Source organism: Grus americana, chromosome 3 (genome assembly GCF_028858705.1).
Source record: "Grus americana isolate bGruAme1 chromosome 3, bGruAme1.mat, whole genome shotgun sequence".
Classification (NCBI taxonomy): Eukaryota; Metazoa; Chordata; class Aves; order Gruiformes; family Gruidae; genus Grus; species Grus americana.
The window spans coordinates 117516807-117542489 of NC_072854.1; the positions used below are offsets into that span (position 1 = coordinate 117516807).

General features: G+C 41.3%; 1 protein-coding gene across 1 annotated transcript in view; it reads right to left on the minus strand.

The window, feature by feature from the left end:
• PCSK2 (proprotein convertase subtilisin/kexin type 2) overlaps positions 1-25683 on the minus strand; it is a 108756-nt gene that overhangs the window by 54618 nt on the left and 28455 nt on the right. The window contains exon 3 of the mRNA XM_054821047.1: positions 1336-1449. Within this exon, the coding sequence (XP_054677022.1) occupies positions 1336-1449 (114 nt within the window). The remainder of the gene's footprint in view (positions 1-1335; positions 1450-25683) is intronic.

Here is a 25683-nt window from a genome sequence, read left to right on the forward strand (position 1 = left end):
TATAAACGACTTATTTATGAGCAGGAAATGTTTTTTTCTTGAAAGCAAGGATCTACAGAAAATCACAACGACCTGGTTTAGTACCAGAAACAACTTCTTTGATAACCAAGTTAACCCTTCTTTAAGCAGGGAAGTTCATTAGATGAACTTCAAGTGTCCTTTCCAACCTTGTATGTGTGTAATTCTACAGTTCTGCAGTACAGGCAATCCCTTGTATCTTCAGGCATTATTCATCTTCACCAACCTCATTCATAAACTTCTGAAGTTCCATGGGAAAAATAATATGGCTTTTGCTGTTTCAGAATTTTTTCAATTTTCTGTCAGACACATGTCATTTCAAAACACATTTTAGTGTACTTTATAATGTCAAAAAATATATAGCTTCATAAAAATTTGTTATTTTTTCATCACTGCAACATTTTGATTGAAGTACCAGAAAGAAGCGAATTAATCCACACTTTATCATCTCATCAAGCATGAAGTCCCATTCACATTAACGTGCCCTCATTCATCTGAAAACTCTTGTCTTAGGAAAAAACCAACCAGCCTTATTGGATGGATTCATAAAACATAAGAAATGGATTAAAAGGAAAGAGAATAAGAAACACTATTCTTAGGCAAAAAGACTCTTAAGTTAACAAGGCATTACTGCATTTACTAAGTGTTTCATTATAAATAGGTCGCAACATTAAAACTGACAAAAATTACTTTATCAACTTTTTAAGTAGAAAAATATCATTTTGGCTACTGTTCTGTAAAAATTTAATTTTTCTTGTTTGACTAAGAACTTGTCCCTATAAAATATGACACATTAAAAATGAAACAATTTAGTAAAATATTCATTTCTTTTGACATTTGCTTAAGCCAAAATCCATCAGTTTTCAGCTGTTCTGCTTTTGACAGAAGAAAATCAATTAATATTCAAATTTCCTTCAGAAAAGAAAAACCTCAACTTTTTCTAGCCAGTGCATTAGAACTTTTTATTTTAATTCTACAACAATATTTTACCTGGCAACAGCTCAAAGACATGATTCATATGCAGTTTTAGGAGTCACATCAGCACACCAGGAATGCCCATGGGATACCAACAGAGTTCTCTTTCAAGCCTTCTAAGGATCTTTCCATTGACTGAAATGAAATTTAGCTCTTGAAATGTGCTGGGTCTTCCCAGCATAGAAGAGGTACAGTTAAGAACAACAGGACAGACCCTTGGATCCATTCCCAAGTTCTTGTGACATATTTGGAAGGAACTCTTGCAAAACACTGCAACAGCACAGAATGGCTTGAATGCCAATTCTTTAGTTACGATTACTGTGATTTTCTTTCAAAACTTACCAGGTACCATTGCTTCGTAAATAAAGGATCATTCATGTTGATGTCAATGTCATTGATGTCTCTATATCCTCGCTTCCTTCTACTGAAGCCTTCCTGTTGCACAGCTTTCTTAACCTGCAAAGGTTAATTTTTACATCTTTAGCTCAACATTCTTAACCACAGATACAAACATTTTTTTAACCTTGTTTTCATGACAGATAAGGATTATGAAATCACATTATTTGTGTCCATGTCATTCATTTGCAAATTCTAAACCTGTGGCTGATTTCAGTCAAAATTTGCAAACACATAGAGAGCTCAAGGACTGCTACAGTGGCTATGTGGGGGAGACACCCAGAAGTGTTCTATCTGCAGGAAAGCTACAGCTTGAACATGTTTTAGACACCTGAGAATTTGTGTAAGAAAAAGTCTCTATTCAAGTTTCATCAGTGTCACGGATCTTCTTGCCATACTTTTCTTTTTCATAGTCACCAATATCAAAACACTGTTGTTATTAGAAGCTAAAATTATTTAACTAATTCCCAATGTGTCACTGTTCCAAGTTATAGGCTTTTGCTAAAATGAGGATGTGGGTCTCAACCACGCTTTTACTTTTTCAGGTTTCTCTGCAGGGCATTTTCAGAGTATTAGAGAGCCTTTCCTTCAAAGAGATTTGCTGGCAGAAAAATATCTGGGGTTGTGTGTTTTCATCATACTGTTGAGGTTCTCAAAAGCACGGCTTGTAGAGTGATCTGTTTTCAAGGATTATCCTTGCAATAAATAAATGATAAATAAATACATTGGCAAGAAAAACTAAATGGCAAAAAGCCACTAACCTGACCGGACTAGCCAAAGTGTAAGACACAAAAACACTGGTTATGAAACACAAATAGCCATAGTTTTTTTCCTTTATGAACAGCGAATCCACTAAACCATTTAACTAAGCACTGTAGAAAACAAGAAAAGTTAAACACACACCTATCTTTGGAGGCAGGAACTACAAATACCAGACCATAATAATTTTATTTGTATCCATGTAAAAGAGCACTCCTCAAGGAGATCACGGAACGGTTGTAATTTTTGTTAGAATAGACTTTGCAGAAGTGCTGTCAAGTTTGGCATCCTCTTTTTGTACTCGAAGGCCTAATGCCTGGAACCAAGATAGTGTGAGTCCCAGCATAAAGAATAAAAAAAATTATTAAAAAAAAAAAAAAGAGGAACTTAAGCATTCCAAAGAGGAATGCTTAAAATCATCAACTGAGTACACCTTGAGGTGCAGCAAGAAGGCAGCAACCCCCCTAATACTTCCTTAAGCATTTTCTTGAAAAAAATGCATGGTTATTAAATAAATCTAGTAATTCAAAGAACCACCTCTACATGTGTGGCTTTGGCATTTCTGATTAGGATGACATATACAGGAGTTACACCACTGTGTTGCAGTAACTCGTGTAGCGTCAGTCAAAATCAAGAGAGGAGAAGGCTAAATCAGATCTTAGGTCAGTTGAGTCATTCTTGGAGGTGTCCTTCTGTCTCCGTTAATTAAAGCAAGAGCCTCAAAAGACAGTGCATCTCACTAGATGCCTAAGGCTGAGATGAAACTGGGATCTAACTGATGGGGGCTAAAAGCTGTTTTCCTCACAGCTATATTGTGTCATTATAACCCTGAAAACCTAATACCAATTCATAGCGAGCAGGATGGGGAAGCATGCCCTGAAAAGGCAGTATCAAATGTTTCTAAAAATCTTCTTGCATGAATTCTACCTCCCTAACTAAAGGCACCAAATGATAAAATATTGAATTGGTAGGTCCTTTCATTTATATGTATGTTTCCATTACTTGTGCAGATTCATTAAAAGCAGAACAGATTGAAAATAAAGAAAAAACCCAATACAAAATAAGCTGGAAAAAAGGACAGTGATTAAGTAGGACCTATACTAGGTGTACTTAGTGGCGCCAGGTATCTGTACAGAGTAAAGAAAGGTATAAGCACATCATTTAATACCTCCAAGATAAGGCTTAGTGATGCCATGGAGACCACAGAGCAATCACCTGTCATTATGCCTTCCTCCGTTACCACCCCTGCTTCTCTGCTTGCGACCGCAAACCCCGAGCTGTCACTACAGAAAATAATTATGAACAGAAGCCAACCCTCACTTAGAGGGATGCCAGAGAAAAAGATTTCATGCGTTTGTGCTCCCACGCAAGCTTGCTGGCTCTGCAGGACTTGCTGCATTAAGGCACTGAATTAGGATTTAGTACAAAAGGATTTCTACTAATTAAAACGCAATGCTGCGGAGCCCTGGCTTTTCTTTAAGACAACCTGGAGGAAGTGGGGGAGCAATTTGCAGAAATAGCACAGGCTGGTTTCCCTCTTCAGGATCATCTCATTTGTCTGATTTGTTCCATTTTCAAAATAAAATATAATTTATTTTTTGTATATTACATTACATTATAATTTCCTGGGACAAGGAAATATACCCCTCAAGGAGGTATAACTTTCTCTGAGCTAAAACCACTGTGTAGGCTGTTTTCTGAATATTTCACATGGAGAAAGGTATACAGGATGTTACCATCTGCAGATGTAACAACCTCAGAAATTCTGAGGATGCTTTTTCACTACAGAAACAAGGGGTTTTTCCTCACGTTCACAAGTGATGGTAACTCATACAATCTCACCCAGAAAAGATCAGGTGTTTCTATCATGAAATGAGTTGAAAGGTTTGGGTAAGGCCTTGGTAGCTTCTCACATAAGCTACTAATTGCCTCATTCGGTTGCCTTGTATAAGGATCTTAGCCAGCATGACGTAAGAATTTGCCTTTCTGCTGATGAAAATGTGTCTAGAAAACAATGATCCCAAGATCAGATAACATTCTTATATTCTAGAAAAAAAATCCCCAACAGAACAAGCTTGGAAAAGGATGATGCAAATCCAATGATTTGAGTGGAGAACTGCCCATTTAGGGCTGCAGTTAGCTGCCTTGGGACAATCCTTGTCTTCTGGGGTATCTGCATTGGAAAGATGGTGGTTTTTCCAGAGCTGGGAACTTGTGCTTTCATATCTAGTCTAGATCAGGAGAGGGACCGCATCTGATTCAGCTTCTATCTTATGGTTTTTTTCTGAAAGAAGAGCAGGCCTCCCTGTGATGCCAGCGACATAAATGCATTAAGTATCACGTCACAGGTGATATGCTTCAAATACGCATACAAGAGAGAACATTGTGTGTGCAATGGTAGAAAATAATTAGAAAACATTCTGATCTTATAACGGCCATAATCCCATGTATTTGTGTCAAGTTCTGACCTGGAATCCAGCCCTCAATCCAATGCGCAATACAGCCTCATGCCATCTTTTAAATACTTGTTTCTCTACTGAAGCAAGAAAAACTGTTCGTAAGACTCAGGCTTCTGATAATAGCATCTCTAAATAATTTGAGCCTGTGAAGCATGATACTTACTAGAACCTACTGAAGGAACGAGATTTTCTTACTAAAATAGCATGAATTTCAGAGTCTCAAAATTAGGCTTCTTTATCAGCAATAACAGCCTTTTGTTTATTTCATTCTTAATTCATTTTTTCCTTTTTCGTTAGGATACAGGACTAAGTAGAGAGCAAAATCTGAGCATCTACTTTATTAGCACGTGACTAAATAATGTAAAAGTTACTAGCTGTGTTGTAATCAGAACGAAGGGTAATACATCAAAGAAGGTAGCCCATGGATGGTAAGATCTTTACAAGGAAAAAAAGTTCAAGTATTGATTTTTAATATACTTGTACTTATGCATGGTGCATAAAGTCACTTGGATGATAATAAACCAGCAGGATACTGATGCAGAACAAATTAACAAAATAATCAATTGACTGCAATACTGCTCCGGGAGGGCCAGCAACCACAGCACTCTTAACAGCCAAGATAATCAGCTCCTCGTTTTGACGGAAGAGGGTTAATTGTACTGGTGAGCTCCTGCAGTTAAATGACTCTGTTATATTGAGCATAAATGACAGATTTACTAAATTATACCAGCGGGTGCACAAAAGTGGAACAGTACACACAACCCCAACCTCCAGAATCAAGAACTTCAGAAGAGGAGAATTTGGGCCAAACTCCAGAGGAAAAAGGCAGTCCCACTGACGACATCTAGTAGGCATGGCTTTTAAAAAAAAGCCACAACAAAACCAACATAGCAGTGAAATGATCATCAAAGAAAGTAGCGGTTCTTTTTTCTCTAAAGCTTCAGGGTCAACGCAGGTCCATTCTTGAAGGTGAACTAAGAAGCTGGAAACTGGTAGCCTGTATTTTTGAAGGAGGCAGGCTGGTGGTTGGACTTAGGCCCTATGAATTGTACCAAAGATCACGCTTCCATGAAGATGGTTTGGAACAGCGTGTCCAGATGCACAAAGGCATCGCCAAATAAACCACATTCAACTAGTCTCCTGACTGTTGCTATCGCTAATTTCTGATATACAAATACACATCAGGGCAACAAAAGATGGAGGCTGAAAAGCTCAAGCGAGCCAGAGCGATCCGTACACCTAACTCTCTCTAAAATTAAAAAGACTGGGATATCATGCACCTACAGCAGCTTTTCAGGGTCTTAACAACCCCTCTGCTCCTAAATTGAATACAGAGTTAATGAGCGAGTGTGTCTTTTTCCCCCTGATTTCTGTCTAAGTAAACACAAAGACATTTAATTTTACTATTCAGTCCATCCACATAAAATAGAGATATGTCTATCAGGGAAATACCAATCCCATTCACAGAGTACACACTCATCCATCTGTATTGCCTGACAGCTGCTTGCTGGTAAGATCTGAAGATGTCAGAGAGGAGCATTTGTCTCACATTCTTCTAAATAACCAAGTTTTGTGTGACTCTCCACTACAAAATAAAAGGAATAATGCTGACCCTTCTCACTAGCAAAAAGAAAGCACAGACCTACTTGAACTGTAACTAAGTCAGATGAACTGAACAAAACTGAATAATTGTTAAATGGCAATAGGGACAGATCATTTCTGCTATTAAACCGACAACCTGGGGTGGTGACGCTGCTAGAGTGCATCCAGCCATGGCAATGCAGAAAATTGATGCCTTTTGTCTTGACATAGCTGATCCATCTGCTCGATTTCAAAGCTTCTGAGTCTGTTTCAAGGCCCAGAAACAACGAGCAGGGATGTCAGGGGGCTTGTGAGTGTCACTGACCATCCAATATTTATTAATCAAATGACAACTGCTCCTCTCAAGCAAGTTAATAGGTTCTCATGGATCTCTCTCTATATAGCAATGAGTCCCTGTTGTTAACCAGAGGTGTGTCTGACAGATTATTCATAACAGTCTCCAAGTACCTCTTCTACCTGTTTTCATTCATCCCTGGGGAGTTTTCTGTACATGGCCTCTTTCCCCAAGCTATCCTGCCACTCCTTGGGAGATGCAGCTGGAGCCACTACAGCAAAGATGTAGCAGCTGTTAAAGCACAAGTCTTTTGAAACTTTGAGGTTTATCAACACAACCTTCCCTGCCACTTCCAAGCCAAGGAGAAGAATTTTTTTTCCATTTGAAAGATTTCATGAAAGTAAAAATGCATCTCCTTCCATCAAAATACTTGCATCACTCTTGGTTTACACATTTTTAATGGCTATTTTCATAATGACAAGCACAGACAGCATGAGAAATGTTTTGATTTCTAGGAAAGATCAGGTCCACTGCAAAATACATCCATTGTTCATTGTTCTTAGCCACCCCTCTACCTTGCTATTACTTGTTTTGTTGAAATAGTGTCATTGGCTATCAAGGACCTGCTGCTTTTTTTGCTTATTACACTTAATTAGATGTTCTGGACCAGTTCTAGTTTTCCACTTTCTCTAACCAGCCCCATCTGCCTGCCCAAACGCTGCTAAGTTTATACAGACCATCAGTAGATAGCAAAGCCGCTGGACACTCATGCTGTCCCCATTCATTCCTCTTGGGATATCTTTTCAGTTTTATTTGACTTCAGCATGTGGTCTTTGAACTTTTTTCCTCTTTCTCTCTGGACACAGTACTGCAAAGTGTCACAGACCCAGTAGAACAACACAAGGACAAAATACTGCACCATAAATTCTGACAAAAGACTGTTACTGATTGTCTTGCACAGCAAATCCCAACATAGTCGTGGCTGCTTGCTAACTTCTCTGCAAAAATCACTGAAAAATCATAATACCAGAGGTATGGCCATTTAGGAAACTGCCCCAGAAGTTCAGCATCAATTAGACAATAGTAAATTATGAAGGTGAACAGCCTGAAATCAAAGGTTCCACTCAGACAATTAACCTTTCTTGATGGAAACACAATTTAAAGAACTTGTGTTTCAACCAAGTTCATATTAAAAAAAAAAAAAATGCAAGAACTGACTTGCTTCCACCTTATTCTGTGACCTTTTGTTTTCCTGATATTAGTTCAGTGCTTGGTAAATAAGGAGCTTTCAAAAAATCAAAGGAGGGGAAAAGAAATCAATATTTTTGTCCATTTAGCAGGCCTCTCACAGTTCAGTGACATTCAGGAAGCAGTGAGTAAAGAGACAAGGAATCAATGCGTAAGAGGAGGCTGCAGATCATATTCAACCTGCTCAGCTAAGCAATCAATAGCGCTCCTCTAGCCTCTACTTTGAAATGCGAGTTGTTTAGGCTGCAATATAAAATGAATGCTGAGCGTGGATGGTCTGCAATGGAAAATGCCAATTTGGTAAACCAGAAATTTTCATAGGATCATGCCCTCTTGGACTAAGTTTTTTTGCTCTAGGATAGAATTTGTTAAGGAGAAAGACTGAGACAGAGAAAAAGCCCTGGATATCGTGGTATGCAGTGCACTGCCTTGAGAACAAGCAAAGTGTTTCATGCCTCTGCTCTCTCCTCAGTTTGGCATGAGGGCCATACCAGGATCTACACTAGCACAGGTGCTGGCTATTCGAGGAACTCTGTTCTTATTTCCAATTTTTTCACTGCTTAGACAAGCCAACAAGAGAGCAAGAGCATTTCTGAAATCTTAAGAAGTTTCCAAAGGAATAAAAAACTGCTTCTTATTCTACGTAGAGAAGCTGACATTACACTTTATGGTATATAATGACAGAAAAAAAGTAACGTATATTTCAAACAATGTCTTACTGCAAGACAGCGTGACTGTCACTTCACTTACAAAATCAAAGATCTGTGTAAGACAGAAATTCCCCGGAGATGGGCTATAACTGCATGCATTAGTCTCTCCAGTGGATCTAGAGAGACTGCAAACCACAGGGACACTTTATCAGCAGCGTGTGGGTAAATTTTGCACTTCACTGTCTCACCAGTTACATTGGGTCACAGAAACGATCAGCCTCTCCAAATCAATCACAATAACCACCTCTCAGTCCAGGTGTAAACAAGAGCATGCCTGGTGACAGAAAATTGGGCCCCATGCACGTAGGGCACTATCAACCGCAGATCATCCCTTCTTACCTGCAAAATTAGTTGCTACAAGTCACAGTTTTCCCTCCTCTTACATCCCTTTGCCAAGTACTGCAGACAGACCTTTCTTAAAACGTCATGCTCAGAAAAAGCCCCAATCTTTTTCTTCTTCCTCAACAGTAAAAGTCTTTTCATGGAGTGATTTTCATTTATTACAATGGCCATCATCAACCTGTGAGGTGAGACTCAAAGTGGGTCTAAGTCATATTTGCATCCTCTCTGGGGTATAAAAGGGTTTCAGATTAAATGGGAATCAGGCCCAGTTCATCTTGAAGATTGCAAACCTTTCGGCAATGAGATGAGCTTTTGGATATGTCTGTGCAGTACAAAGAAGAGAGGTGCTCACATGAAGCTGAATATTCTAATTTAATAATTCCCTCTTTCTCATCATTTGGTCATTTATAACTTTGGACTGCTTCTTATATTCCTGGGCAGTGTTCCAGGAAAGGACTTTCCTCCTGCTCCACAACAGCTCACTAGTCCTACAAGGAGAGAGGTACTATAGAGTCCATCTATATATAACCTCCTTTTTAAAGATTCCAGTAGTATGGTTGCTGCTTCCACATGAGCGATAATATCTGATATATCCCAAGAGAACGGGAGTGCTCATAGGCTAAAGATTCCTCTAACTCTGTTGATTTTAAGCTAATTTATTTCATGAAGCAAGTCTCCAGATAAGTGGGGATTGGCAGAAAATATCACTTGGAGAAAAATCTGTTCAGTTTGTTTTGAAGACTCAACTGACAGGTAAAGTTATTCTTTTTGTTGAAGTGTACCCTTGACTCACCCTGATGCAGAAGAGACTTCTTCTAAACGTGTGAATATTTGTGCTCATGCCCAAACACATTTCCAGGCATAAAGCATCATTTGTAGCAGCTTCACCTCTAACTTCACTTATTTCCTTTCTAAAGATGCCAATTTGCTTTACTGACATTAAATTTAAGCGTACTCCATAAGGACAGACTGGAAGTGCCTTACAATACGCCTGTGTAGGTATGCATCATCATTTAGGGAAACTGAGTCAGCAGATGATGAGACCTTAGTCTGCAACATGTGCTGAAAATAGACCCCCTGGTCTCCAAAGTGATCCTGGCTTCCGACCTGTGCTATAACTCATCATACTCTCGCTTCATTCTCCACAGCCTCTTTTCCACTCCAATTTCATCTAATAGCTCATCATTTGCCTTGAAACATTTGCTTGGAAAAATACATGTTTTCTCTCATGAAATTACTCACACGGATTCTCCCCTTCCCACATTAACAGTAAATATGCCATAATGTCACACTCATTGAAGAGCTGCACAGTGCCCTGTCCTTTATGTAATTTATTTTGCTTTCCATGTAAACTCCTTTTCTAAACACCTTCTAAGTCAAAAACACAGACATTTTTATATAGTTGCCCCCCACGCCCAATGACAGCATTCAGTCACGGTAACCGTGGTGGGAGCTGTTTGGGGTTCCTCTCATGCGGTGGGGCTTAGAGTAAAAGTTTACTTCAGCTTCTTCTGCCGTTTATGGTCCTTCTGAGCAGACGGGCCCTGCTGCATCCAGTGGCAGCAAAATATTTTTCGATCAAAATGTTTCCAGAATCTCAGCTGAAGAGCAGCTTCCCAGAATAAAAATGGTGTCATGGCACTAGGAGGGAATGAAGGCACAGTAATATCAGTGCCGTTGTCCTACACGCAATGCACGAACCAAGCTGAAAATCAATTTGATTTAAATTCATTTAAGAAAGTCTGAATTAAAACAGTTACTTAAAACTAGATGTGGGTCCTCAAAACCTGAACTCATGGGGTGACAGTGAAGAAAAGGTTGGCTCCACCATGCAGAATCAAGGCGCGCTCAAACCTGGGTTCAGAAAAGGCACAAGTGCCTTTTGGTTCTTTTTCCTGGCTGCAACCCTGTGAGTGCCTTCCAGAACACAGTCCTCCTCTTCTGTAACCTGCTCTGCACACTGCCATTGCTCAAAACAATTTTTCCTTTCCCCATTTCTTCTGTTCTGTGAGCAAATGATGCAGTATGAGTTTGGGGAGAACACCTCCCGAAGAGGCATCTGTTTCAGTTAACGCAGAAGGGAGCACGTCCTTGCAGAGAAGGCCATCGCAAACGGTCACTTACTTTTCCTCTGGCAGCTCCTGCGGTCTCTGTTCTGATCCAGGTCCCCACTGCACTACGTGGGCAGGTTGCTAGCACTGATTACTGCCCACTGCTGTCAACACCTCCCCAGCCAGGTGGTAATGACATCTGCAGAATGCCCATTTAGCTTTAATAAAACACAGCTTGTTTTTACAAAGCTGGCTGCCTGGAGTGATACAGCAACAACTGCCAAAAAGTCTAAGCTTATTCTAATATTTCAAACCTGTAATACTTAAACTTCAAGGTTTGCATGAGCGATAGTGATATATTAGCGAGCCTTTCTTGTCCATTTTTAACGCCTTCAGAGCTCTGTTGCTATCTCAGTGGAGATGAGATATAGAATTGCAAACCACTGATCTTCCTAAAGTGCTGCCTGGTGGGAATTACATGGGCTGTACAATGTCTCCTCTCAGGAAATTTCATAACTAGAAGCCAGATACAAACCAGAAGCCAATCTTATAACAGAGGGAAAACCGCAATTATGCTGCTGCTCACATTCACATATCTGCTCATGCACCCAACAGCAGAGTAGTTGTTTATAACACAGCTACTTCTTTATTCTATTACCATAAATACACTGGACAGAAAAGACAAGGGAGCTTGCTCCCATGCACGCCTTTCCCAGCCCAGCAGGAAGCGGCTGATGATTTGTATCGATCAGGCTGTACACCGTAAAGGTTGCAATTGCACTTCTTCAGCTCCTAGATTCAGAGGTTTATGGATCCCCATCACAAAGCACGTTAATAAAATCAGCAGAGGTTTACGTATCACTGCTGTACAGCATTGGCTTAGCGGCATATAACTGCCAGGAAGAGGCCATCTGCCACAGAGGAAGCATCAAAACAGAACCATTTCTAGAGAACAATTTCTGTATCCAGAGGAAAGGTAGGAAAAGCCAGGAAGTGAGAGATTGGTTTGCAAAACAAAAAAAACCCAGCCAATGTCCTATTGTTCTGGCCTTTACCCAAATCAGCTTTTAATTCGATACTTTCAAAGGACTGACCTTGATCCTTGTCAAGACATGCTGTACGTCAGAATCCTTTCTTTTAATCTTCAAATGTTCTCCTCCCAATTCCTACCTTGGGGCCTGCAGAGCGCGCAGTCACAGAGCTCGCTGGTGCCCAGCACCATGGCAGAGAGCACGGCCAAGGCAGAGACCTCTACATCAGGGCACTTTTCCCACCTCATCCCTGTATCCGGCTGCCATTAAGTGGCAGAAAACCACCCTTCTGCCCCTGAATTCCCCAACTGCCTAGCGCCCGGCTTGAGCGGCGTATCAAACTCACATTCCCCCAGGCACAGTCTACAGCTCTTTTCTTGACAAGAAAGTCCCCAGGACATGAGCGATTTGGCAAAGGGATCACAGCTGGCATGAGACCATAGGCAGAAGACCTAACACAGAACAGCGGTGGGGTAGAAGCAGGGAAGAGATGCCAAGCTGAGATACAGAGCTGGCCCCAGCGTTAACAGGGCACACAGAGAATTAACAGGGAAACTGATACAAGTATTAATATACTCAGAGTTTGTCCCAGCTGAAACTCTCCTCAGACCATCATGGAAACAGAGCAGCACAAGGCACAGAAGTGTGGTCTGAATACTCTTTATGGGTTTTCTCAACAACCCCCTTAGCAGAGATGCTTTTTACATCCCTGCCTGTGTTCTCCAGCAGACTGTCCCACCGGCTGCTGGTCCACCCTCTGTCCAAAGCACATCTGCACAATTAAAATTATTTTCAAAAATCTTAGAAACAAAGGGGTTTCTGCCTTGATTTCAAGGGACCAGGACATCCAATTGGTTCAGATTTGTCACAGGCCCCTCTATTTATCCACTGCCTAGAGCAATGAAAACTGGCCCCAAAGACTACAAAACTCATTATTAATTGGAGTTATATGTGCCCTAGCAGGGATTTTGGTGCCAGAATTTTCCCCTTGTCCCCACTGGGTAAGAGCACAGGCTGGTTTAAATGAAGTGATAAAATGATCATCCTGCCGCAAATTATTTGAACTATCGCTGCTTTTTTGGCCAGGAATGAGGGAGTATCTTTTTCAGTTCAGTTATTAACATAAAATAATTAGACTTTGGAGTATACTCTCCTCCCAGTGCACGTACATAATTTGCATCAATATTAATAGGAACCTCTCTATTCACACTCATTGAAAGGAGGCTGTACCCAAGGGACTGAGAACGACTAAACCCTAAATATGCTTTTGCTTATCACCAAAGATTTCTGTAGACTCCTCTAAACTGCTATGCTTATTATGTACTACTTGCTCTTCCTGGTTTATTTCCATTGAGACAAATGTTTAGCAAATCATGGAAGAAAATCATTTGCTCAGGCTTCACACAGGAGGCAATCAAAAATGATGCATGCAAATTCTATGGAAATCGCCCTTTGTGTCCAAACTTTGAGACCCAATTCATGTTATGGTTTCCACAGAATAAAGATTTAACAGAAAAGCTTCCTTGGTGAAATTACATTTCTTTGCTATGAAAAGCAATGAATCTCTGGTTAATACTAACAGTGCCTGCTGCACGCACATTTAGGGGCTCTTCATAGTTCCAAAGTGCCAGCACTAAACTGTGTTACAGCAAGCACTGAAGAAGTGGCTTGAGACTACCAGTACTTCACAGAGTAACGGAAGGGAGATCTGGGGAAATAAACTACTCCAGCAGAAGGACTGACTTTATGGCAGTTTGAACAGCTGCCTGGATTGGGATATAAAGTCCCGTGTGTCTTGGGCCACTGCAGTCTGAAGAAGCGTAAAACATTCAGTGCCAAATGACAGAATCATGGACTTGGCAAGCAGTTGACAATGCAATGATGTCAGAGATGATGTCCTTTGTTCTGGGCCTTTCCTTTAAGAGCAAGGTGAGCTGTACCTATGAATGACCATCACGAAAGGAAAATGACAAACAATGAAGCATTGCCAAAGATACAGCGGAATTATGTAAGGGATGAAACTGCCAAAGTCTTGGCTCAAAATGTCATTTTGTGAGACTGAGGGTAACAATAATATTCTGCAAAATGGGAAAACCTGAACAAAAAATAGAAAAAACCCCCAAACTGAAAAGGACTGAAAATTACCATCCTCTCTACTGGGTAGGGCCCGTCATCATTCCTTGCTTCCCCTTCAGGAAGGGCCAACCCAGTTTAAGTTATTCCCTCTTGTTTCATCTCGCCACGTCACCCCGGATTGAACTGCAAATGAGATCAGGGAAATGTTTTAGCTTAGAAACGGTTTTTTTGGTTTTGTTTTTGTTTTTTTGTTTTTTTTTTTTTTAAGGCAATCATATTCCCTATCCTGACACCAGCTATCCCCGCAACAAGAAAAGTGCAAATGGTGTCAGAGGAACAAACAGGGAGGACAGAGGAAGCAGAAATACCTAAACTCAGCAACGCCACTGAGAAAAACATCAGGTGAAACCACCACCATGGAACAACAGCGCACATTCGGTATTAGCTGCTTGGCTGAGATTCAATTCTCCAGAAGTGCAAAGACACAGGTTCCACCTCCTCTTGCCCAAGGGTAAATACAGACTCACTCCATTCATTTCAGTGAAATTACTTCAGATTTTCCCTGCTACAAATTGGAGAAATGTCTGTCTCTTGTGTTTAACACCATCCCTGTGAGGAGAAAAACTGTTAAGAGTCTTCCTCCGGTTGAACTCAAGTTCAAACTTGTTGGGCTGAACTTGTGAGCACAAATTATTAATCTTTGCTTCAGGAGATAACGTCTGTTTCCAAAGAAGTAACCAAGTCAGAATATACAACTCACCGGTGAGGAAAAGATGTTGAGGTATTGAGGGGGGAATGAGTAAGTAGGGATGACGAGAGAAGCTGTATACTACGAAGCCGGAGCAGCATGCAGAGCCTGGTGAATCTGTATGCTCGGACTCTGCAAGCAGCAACGGCACATGGACGTAGCCTGGAGACCTCCTAGTGTAGGTGCATTGCTGGTGCACCTCATAAGTGGTGGCTCACAGGTGGCTCCTCAACAGCATTTCCATCTTGGCCCTTGTGGAGGGTCAGCATAAGTGCCTGTGTCCAATTCCACAGAAATACTGCAAAAATCCCAGAGTGATCCCCACCTGAGCCATGTGTCATTCCTTCACACGCTGCTCCTCCCTCCCATTTAAGCCAGGTGCCCTCCTCCTCCACAGGTGCCTACAGGTGATGAAAACTGTCCAGGGGAATTTCTCTTCCCTTTATCATAACTCACAAAGCAGGCAAACACAAAGTCCTCATACCTTCCTTACACAAGCACATAACTGTGGTCATGGTTTGGTCAGAGATGAAGGAAGCAGATGGTTATTTTGTTTGGTTTTCCTTGAGATCTGTTATGAAAACAGTGTCCTGGAAAGCTACTGTGTTGTCCAGTAAAAACTTATTTCAGGTCCTTACTGAAAATACAGCTGAAAGAACATCCTTTTCCTGTCATCAACCTTCACAACAAAAAATAAAGGCAGAATTAAGAAAAGTTCTCTCTTGTTCCCCCCTCACATGTCCCCTCTCAGTTTAATTCAGGACTTGACAAAAACCCCACATAAATCTCAAGGAAATAATTCATAATGTCTTTCATCAAAATCACTAGCTCTTCTAGTCAAGGCGGGTAGCTGCTGTTTCAATCAGGCAAAACATATTAAGAGAGGTTTCAAATCCCCTCACAAAGGGCACAAAAACTATTTATCATTTCATTCCACATCTCCATCCAAGGGCGATGTGCTCAAAGAATTCAGCACCTCGGCCTGAAGGCAGTGCTGCAGTTGGGATCAGAGCTAAGAAGATGCCTTGTCCCGGTGTTCTACTGATGCTCCTGGCACTGAACTGAAAGGAGCTGAACGTCAGCTTCCTACCTGCAGAGATCCAAGAGAGGTCCGATTTCCACGAGCAGATATTATTATAAAAACCATGCAGCACCTACGCAACCCCAATTGCTAAGAAATCACTGATACATCTCTCTGACAAACCATACCTTCCCCTGCTGATCAACACACATTTGGGGTCAGTAGCATAGTCTCAAGTAGGTCTGAAGCAGCACAAAGACCCATGATTCCCTGACTTTCTGCTTCTTTCCATCTGAAAATACAAAGGCGGGGGGGTGTTGGATTTCACGTTCTGAGAAACACTGCACTTACATATTTTAAATGGATAAACTGAAGCATGTTCAGTCAAATAACGTGCATAGTTTATGCAAAAAATTACTTGCTTGTTGGACAGCAAAGAATGAAACAGTAAATTAAAAAAATGTTTTAGGTTACAGTCTCCTGAGTACAAATACCTCTCGCTCAAGCCTCTATTAATGCTACAGAGGTAAATGTGTTTCTCCATCTGCTGCTGCTGCTGCTACCCAGGACGAGGAAGTGTCATCCTGGGAAAAGCTGGAATGAGCCATGGGGAAGCAAGGACAGGAGCAGAGGCAGGACCACTAGAACTGGATTATACCCAGGGACAAGTGTGTCCATACAATTCTGTTATTATTTTACGCTTAGATAGCCTCTAGCACAGTAATTTCCCCTGAGCCTCCAGATCATGCATGTGGAAACACTAAATGACAACAGTAATTACAGTTTAAGGTTACCGTCCTTTGTCTAAGTCTTTTGGGCTTCAGAGGATCTGCGCTAATCTCTTGGTTTTGATTTTTTCCCCACTGTTCTCATCTCAGTTTTCTTATTGCCCAGGTGCTGTAAAGACCACAAATGGCTGTAATCCAACCTCTTCTTTTTCTTTTTTTTTTTTTTCTTTCACAACAGTTGATTGGGCATCTGGAATCTACTCTTACTTTTGTTCTGCTTTGCTGTATGACCTTTTGGAAAACTTAAAGACCCCCTTCTATTTCCAGCATTTGTGAAATGGACATAATCCATATTTGAAACATGCTTTGAAACCTATAGTTAAAGATTATTTCATTACATACTGTAAAAGACAACAAGTTATTTCAGATGGACAGACAGATCATTTTAGTGGGAGCTCTTCAAGTATTAAATCACCAAAACAGTCCTTTTCTCATTGTCATCTATTTTGTAAGTAGATATAAAGTATTTGGGTAGATTTATTTGACTTTCTGGTTTACACTGTATTATTCATTGTTTGCAAGTCAGGTAGGTAATTCACCTTGCACATACTTCTCAAGTACAGCGCTAATAAGAAAAACCACAATGGGTTCATTTTTCTGACAAACAACATTCTCAGGTAAACAGCAGTCTTTACAAAAATACATCTTTTCTCTGCGCAAAAACATTCAGTATTCCACAGAGAATGGCAGGACACCAGTAGACGTCAGTTTGACTCATACTCCTAAAAGCAATGTCCTTTCTCCTACTTTCCCATCTCAGTCTAGAATTTGCATTTGTTTCATACACTCAAAACTTTCTTCCAAACCTTACTAACACATGAAAGTGAAAACAGTTCATAATTAAACTCCAAATTCCACTGAGACTGCATATGGCAACTCTGAAACTAAACAAAAAAACATTTTTTTGCTATGGCAAGTTGCTCACTGCAGAAAAAGTTTTCTTCCTTAGAGATAACTAACCAAACCAAATCATTTCTATCCCCTTTCCCAGGTTATTCTCCAACTAGGAGATGTAAAAAAACCAAACAACATTATTCATACCTCATCTTCTATATGTCTCAAGTTAACTACTAGGTGGGGTTTTTTTGTTTGTTTTCAGTGAATTATAGCCTATGAGTAAAAACCATGCTTCCTCCTTTGGAGGACTGCATCACTTAGCTCCCATTACCCCCTCAGAACAGGGTTTGTGAAACTGCTAAGTCTGCTCTGACTGAGGGAAATCTCAGCCTCCTTACATGTTTTCAGAAAAGGCAGGGTGAGTTGAGCTCCCCCTGATTTGTGATAATTTCTTCAGGCAGTTTTGGATAGCAATGGCTTGCTAGACTAACATCCAAACCAGACTAAAAAAACCTTTCGATGCAGACATTCAGCAAATTGTCATTGTTCAGCGAATTAGCGATAGAAACAGGTAGCTTGTGCCAAGCCTCTCTGCTTCAATTTTTCAAAATGGCCATGGACCAAAGACCCAGTGAAGGTTCGCTAGAGTTAACTGGCATGGGAGAGAGGTTTGCACAGCTGTCACAGCCACCCTTAAGTTTGTTCTTAGCCATTTAGATTCAATTAAGAGCAGCAGTGAAGTGAGCAGCAAGTTACCCATGTCTATGAGCAGGGAAAGGCTGTAGTCCTGGCCCATAATCAGATGCTTGTTTCCCACTAACTATTTTTTCCCTGCCACAGATTTTTCACATTGTGGAAATTGGAGTCAGACCTATGGATGTCTGGAAATAGGATGTTCATTTGGCAAGAGGAGAAAACAGTCAAAAATGATCATGAAACAGAATCTTACAAAGGTTCCAACCAGAAACAGTGAAACAAAATTAAACTCTTTCTTTGCTCTGTACAATCATTTGGTGCAGTAAAATATTTTTGCCCTGATTCAGTATTTCAAATATGAAAATGTAGATTCTGTTTCTGTTACTTTGTGATTGCACTATCATAAATAAAATGAGTTGAAGTCTAAAAAAACAGTAAATAATAATTTTAGTTAGCTGATTATCTGATGGAAAAATTTTCATAAGCTTTTCTTATAACATGCCCTGCAAACTTTGGGAAGGACCCTTGAAATTTATGAAATATGAATATGGTTAGATCTGCAGACAAGGAAATAAAAACTGTAACATGGAGGTTTCCCTTTTTCTTTTCAGAAAATAGTCCAAACAGAAATCCTCTTCCTATAGCAATCAAGGGAATTATTCCAAGAAAAGCTCATGTTCCAAAACAAATAAAATGGATTCCAATGAACATTTTCCCAGGAGAGCATCACAGCTGAGAAAAAAATTAAAGCAAGCACTGCTCAATTATGTCAGCACCTCCTGGCCTAAGAGAATCAGCATTTTTATCCAAACTCTGCCAGAGACTGCTTGTTGCCCCATGGTATCAGATCCATAAAATGCGTGAGGCAGGCTATTACAAGAAGAGTTCAGCTTGTTCTGAGTTGGAAAAAACAGCAGTTATAATGGTAGCTATAAGGTTTATAAAAGATATCTCACATTTGTAAGACATTCTGCAGACACTGCCTGGAACGTGGCTTCTCCAAAGAGCAGAGGGGCTGGGATAGCAGCTGCCAGTCAGAGAGAAAATGTCTCCAGGCTTAACAGCGGAGGAAGCACACCTCAGAAGTGATCCAGAAGCTCTGCAGGGGAAAGGCCAGCTAAGCGCCAGGGAAATCAGCGGCCTAACACAGGAGATGGGCTCAGGATTGAGTTTATCTTATTTGACAGATGACAAAGCCAAGTTAGATAGGAACAAACGTAATCGATCACTCAGCCTCCAAGACAAAACACAGGGTATCTCCTCACCCCAGTGGCTTATTTTATTTTTCTAGTTCTTGATGAGGATACAACCAGTGCATCTGGACTTCCTCCAAAGAAAAGGAATAGGAGAGAGCGTGCAGAGGTGGTGAGGACGAAGAGAACCAGCTATTAATGTTCAGCGTAGCACTGCAGTGTTACATAAGCTAGAGCCCAGCAGTAATCAGCTCAGTGATACTGCTGTGAGACCAGCGGTATAAAAATAATAATTAGATCTGGCAACTCCAGTTGTCTTCTGTTGAGACTTCACATTTGCAACGCTCGTGGATCCCTTACTATATATTCCTCTGTATGACAGAATAATACTTGGAAGCGATAAAGATAAAATGAATGGAGATCAACTATTTAAATTTATGAAATGTTGAGTCTGTACACATAATAAGAGTGTATTTCTATTCAGCACTCGGACAGTAGATGGCTAGCAATATAAAACATAAAGCAGCATCTTCACAGAAATGTGGTCATTCAGCTATCACTTCATACAAAGTTGTAATATTGACCAGAGTCCATTTATGATAATATGGAGCTGATATCATACAACTAATTAGGAAAAATAGGTAAACGTAGAGATATTACGGTATTTTTTCATCTTTCCACAATGTTTTATTCTACCCAGTCCTGTTCCTCCCCTCAGTATGGAAGTTTACAAGGCCAAGAAGCATTATTCAACTTCACCAACCCATGACATATATATTAGCATTTTAATTACTATTGGCTATTCTCAGCTGTTAGAGGTACCCATTTTGCTGAAAAGCCATGTTCCAATGCAGCAGCAAAGAATTACTGCAGAAAATTATTCAGAAACAATTTAAATCTAAACCTTTAATTCATTTCTATTGTATCTCCAAATACTGCAATCAACTTTCTCTGACCTTTGTAAACCCCTTTTTGTATTCATGGAACGCATCATGCATACAAGCAATGATTTCACAGATGTATTTATAACTCCTTGTTGGCTTCTGGGCTATTGAGTTGGTGGCAAAAAAAAATTAATATTATACTTAAGATATTGCATATACACTTTGAAGATCCGGAAACACAGAATGCTTGTAGCAACAGTGTTTTGGAACAGATTGCAATAAACCCATAGATAGAAATGCTGTTCACAAAGAAAACACTCATCAAATTTTAAACAACAGTAAAGTATGTTAAATGGTGCGAGTGGATGCACTACATAATACATTTGTTGTGTGATATAGTAACATATGCCATTATAGCAATTCTTTTAGCTTGAGTCTCTTAGTAGAAAGGTGGTGTGGGTTTTCAACATCACAGCCCTGTGACGCAAGCCCTGGCACAGCATGCTCAGATACCCCAGAACGCTATACCAAAAAAATGTTCCAGTCTTATGTTGTTATTCATTTAACTGTACACCCTTAGCTGTGCTGCCTTTTATTTATTGCCAATGTCATATACAGTAAATGGTTCTGGTCATCTAACTGTACACACAAGAAACTCAGTCACTGTTTTTAACAGCGGATTTTCTGGAGTCAAGAAAGAATAGAAATAAACTGTTATAAATCTGTTTTGTTTCATTCTGAATCTACCATGTCACAGTCTAAAATACATAGGCATCATATATTATCAGGTACGATATTTTAACTAATTCCATGTGCTTCCCAAAGTATATGTTAACCAATATATTTCCAGTCTTTCAAAAGGGTTTAACTCAAAAGTAGTTTTCCAGTCTCTAAATTTTCTGTTAGGCTTAGAGATTTATCAGAATAGACTCCAAAGCGTCTTGCATTGTTCCCAAGGAAGTTTTTCTAGCATACAATTTACTCATATTGAAAACAAGAAAGTATAGCTGAATACACATGCTTTCTAAACTGAAAGTGAAGTTAACCTTGAAGATAGGCTTACAACTGGCAGTCTCGATTCTGCCATAGGTCTAATGCTGGTGATTTGGGAAAGGAGAGCACTTTTGAACCCCCACATATTTTGCCATCATCCAGCACAAGTGCTCCTAGGCCACGACTGACTCCTCCAGGTTAACCCCAGCTGTCCTGATCTGAGCCCCGGCAAGAGGAAGGAAAAGGGTCACCACATGGGGCCAGGAGACGGTGATACGATGACAGCCCAGAGAAGGCAAAGCCAACCAGCAGCTGCTTTCCTTCCTCTCACTGACACAGGCTGCAGCAGGCTCGAGCTTCCCAAGGGAGAAAGGCATGATCATCACCAATGCTACGTCCATTGATTCCTGGATCCAGTGAATGCCAAGATACTCACAATCTTCAGGAACTGTTAGCTCAGCACATCAGAGCACTGCGTTTCTTATTCAAAACCAAACCAAACTCATCCCAAACCAAAGCAAACTTGTTCTGCACACTAGGTTCCATGCTAACCCAAAGTCACTAGCTCACACTGTCCATTCTTCTCAACACCCTATAACAAAACCCTCTAAACCATATATTCTCACCACTGCCACTGATTGCATTGTAATATTAAACAGACTCCACTGAAGATTCAAGGCTGGAAATTGCCCAGACAAATAACAAAGGCAAGGCCTGGTCCACAAAACAGAGACTCTATTCATCAGGCAGGAAACAAGTGGGAGACAGGAAAAAGCAGAGGGAGACCGGGGAGCGATGCTGCAGTCAAGAGAACAGACACCGACAATAAAGCAGAAAGTTAACTAATGCCAGTTCAGCAATTCATAGGCAGCAGCGTGGAGGCTCAATGTGGTCAGCTGTCTCAACAGGTTTTTGTAAAACTACTGAACTTCCATGTGGTTACAAGTATTTTTGAGGGATAAAGCTCACTTTACTGCCTTACCCCACGTATCATGTTCAGCAATATGAAAATGATGTAATACATGACTGGAAGCAACTTCAAGAGGTCATCTGAACCATCCCAGGGCCCCAGGGAGGAATGAGCCACCCCCGAGTCAGTCACGATCACTGTCTAACCTTGTCTTAAAACCACTGACCATGCGGACTCCACAGCCCCCAGTGGCACCAGGTCTGCAGTGCATATCAGTACTTTTACGTTTGGAAAATTATACGTGAAGCTGCACAGCATTGTCTTCACTTATCAGTCTATTATCATAGAATCATAGAATGGTTTGGGTTGGAAGGGACCTCAAAGACCATCTAGTTCCAACCCCCCTGCTGCAGGCAGGGACACCCTCCACTAGACCACGTTGCCCAAAGCCTCATCCAGCCTGGTCTTAAACACTTCCAGGGATGGGGCCTCCACAACCTCTCTGGGCAACCTGTTCCAGTGCCTCACCACTCTCACAGTAAAGAATTTCTTTCTAACATCTAATCTAAATCGACCCTCCTTCAGCTTGAACCCATTACCCCTTGTCCTGTCACTACACTCCCTCATAAACAGTCCCTCACCAGCTTTCCTGTAGGCCCCCTTCAGGTACTGGTAAGCCGCAATTAGATCTCCCCGGAGCCTTCTCTTCTCCAGGCTGAACAATCCCAACTCTCTCAGCCTGTCCTCATAGGAGAGGTGCTCCAGCCCTCTGATCAGCTTCGTGGCCCTCCTCTGGACTCGCTCCAACAGCTCCATGTCTCTCCTGTACTGGGGCCCCCAGAGCTGGAGGCAGTACTCCAGGTGGGGTCTCACAAGAGCAGAGCAGAGGGGCAGGATCACCTCCCTCAACCTGCTGGTCACACCTCTTTTGATGCAGCCCAGGACACGGTTGGCTTTCTGGGCTGCAAGCGCACACTGCCGGCTCATGTTGAGCTTCTCATCCATCAATACCCCCAAGTCCTTCTCCTCAGGGCTCCTTTCAATCCATTCCTCGCCCAGCCTGTAGTCGTGCTTGGGATTGCGCCGACCCACGTGCAGGACCTTGCCCTTGGCCTTGTTGAGCTTCATGCGGTTCGCACAGGCCCACCTCTCCAGCCTGTCAAGGTCCCTCTGGATGGCATCCCTTCCCTCCAGCGTGTCGACCCCACCACACAGCTTGGTGTCGTCGGCAAACTTGCTGAGGGCGCACTCAATCCCACTGTCCATGTCGCCGACAAAGATGTTGAACAGTGCCTGTCCCAGTACCGACCCCTGAGGGACGCCACTCGTCACTGTTCTCCACTTGGCCATTGAGCCGTTGATAACAACTCTTCGAGTGCGACCATCCAGCCAATTTCTTATCCACCAAGTGGTCCATCCATCGAATCCATGTCTCCCCAATTTAGAGACAAGGATGTCGTGCAGGACAGCGTCAAATGCCTTGCACAAGTCCAGGTAGGTGACGTCAGTTGCCCTTCCCTTATCCATGGACACTGTAACCCCATCATAGAAGGCCACCAAGTTTGTCAGGCATGATTTGCCCTTAGTGAAGCTGTGTTGGCTGTCACCAATCACCTCCTCATTTTCCATCTGCCTGAGCATAGTCTCCAGGAGGGTCTGCTCCATCATCTTGCCAGGCACGGAGGTGAGACTGACCGGCCTGTAGTTCCCTGGGTCTTCCTTTTTAATGTTCTTAAAAATGGGGGTTATGTTCCCCCTCTTCCAGTCGGCGGGAACTTCGCCGGACTGCCAGGACTTCTCAAATATGATGGCGAGTGGCCTGGCCGCTTCATCCGCAAGACCCGCAGATGCAACACGGACTTGTGCACCTTCAGGTTCTTTAGATATTCTTGAACCTCATCATCTCCTACAGTGGGTGGTTCTGCATCCTCCCAGTCCCTGCCTTCTGTGACCTGGGCAGCGTGGCTCAAGCATTTGCCAGTGAAGACTGAGGCAAAGAAGTCATTGAGTACCTCAGCCTTCTCCTTATCCGGGGTAGCCAGGTTACCTGTTTCATTCCGGAGGGGACCCACATTTTCCCTCGTCCTCCTCTTATCACTGACATACCTATAGAAGCTTTTCTTGTTGTCCTTGACATCCCTGGCCAGGCTAATTTCTATCAGGGCTTTGGCTTTCCTAACCTGCTCCCTGGCTGCTCGGACAGTTTCTCTGTATTCTTCCCAGGCTACCTGCCCTTGCTTCCACCCTCTGTAGGCTTCCTTTTTTTGTTTGACTTTGCCCAAAGTCTTGACTTATCTGGCAGTACATTCATTTATATTTTTTCTAATAGTTTTAGCTTACCTTGTAATTTCAGTTCTACACTATTTCCATAAAAGACACATGTATGTTTGAGTTTGATGTCATTTTGATAGTCTGTTATTTTATTACGTGCAGCTACTGGTGCTTTTTCATATAATACAGCTATACAAGACTTCCAGCATTCTTTAATGCTGATGTTGATGGATTGGGTTTTTTCTCCCTGAAGCTGTCTTTCTAGTTACAAATAGAAATAATAGATCAATTCAGCTTAGCTTTTACTGGCTATAACTGCATTTGTTTCAGTAGCAAATTTTTTGAAATATTTAATAGTCCATATTCCATAGCATTGTGATATTTTACACTACAACTGTATTGCACATCACAAATACAATATACACACACAGTCCAAATACGAGCCAGCAATGCCACACAATATCAGGATTTCAAACTTAGAAACTGGGAAATTCTTCAGCATATGCTTAACGTACACTGCAGTGAAGGGGACTACTGTGTCAACCTAGGTGACAGCTTAACTATCTGAGTGACTCCAGGTCTCATTATTTTTTATATCAGAAAGAGAAAGTTCTTTTTATTCTTATTATAGGAACTGACTCCCATGCAATAATCGTGACATCTCAACTAAAGAGCAGCTAAGTAATTTACAGTTGGAGTAACTGTTGGTCAACAATGCAAAACCTAGCTGAACAGGGCTTTCTGTGAGCAGTTAATTTCCATCAACCTCTTTCTGGGCATATATAGAGTCTATAAAGGGCAGGGACAACAAGAAATAGGACTCCCTCAGATTCAGTTTTGAAAAAGCAATCACAGGGAATTTAGCAATCGTTATTTGCAGGGACAACAGCCACACTATGTGTATAGTAGAGTCATGAACTAAACTTGCTACTTCACTGAATTTCTAATTTTTTTCTTTTGACGTTATCACAAACACAGTGCCACAGCCTAAAGACCAGTTTACCCTCTGCACTCTGGAGGCACAGCAGTACCCCCTTACTTCTGTCAGCAGTGCAAGAGCAGCAAAATAATTTCTTAAGTAGTGGGAAAACTTTTTTCCTCATTTATCGGACACCTAAATCTCCTCTTTGCAGCCCTGTTGATTTCTTGTTTGGAATGAAGAAGATCATACAACTCACATAGCATATTTCCTACAATTACTTAGTCTTGTCCTACCAGCTGTGTGAACCTTTCTCTTTCCACTCCTGAAGTCCAGGATGAATTCCACCTTCCCATGAACTGACTCTGACTGCATTTGACTTCTTTTTTTTTTTTTAAACACTGCTGTAATCTTTGCTGCTTCTTCCTTTTCATCTTCTCAGATAACTCTGCTCATGAACCTGTACATTTAAATAACCATCC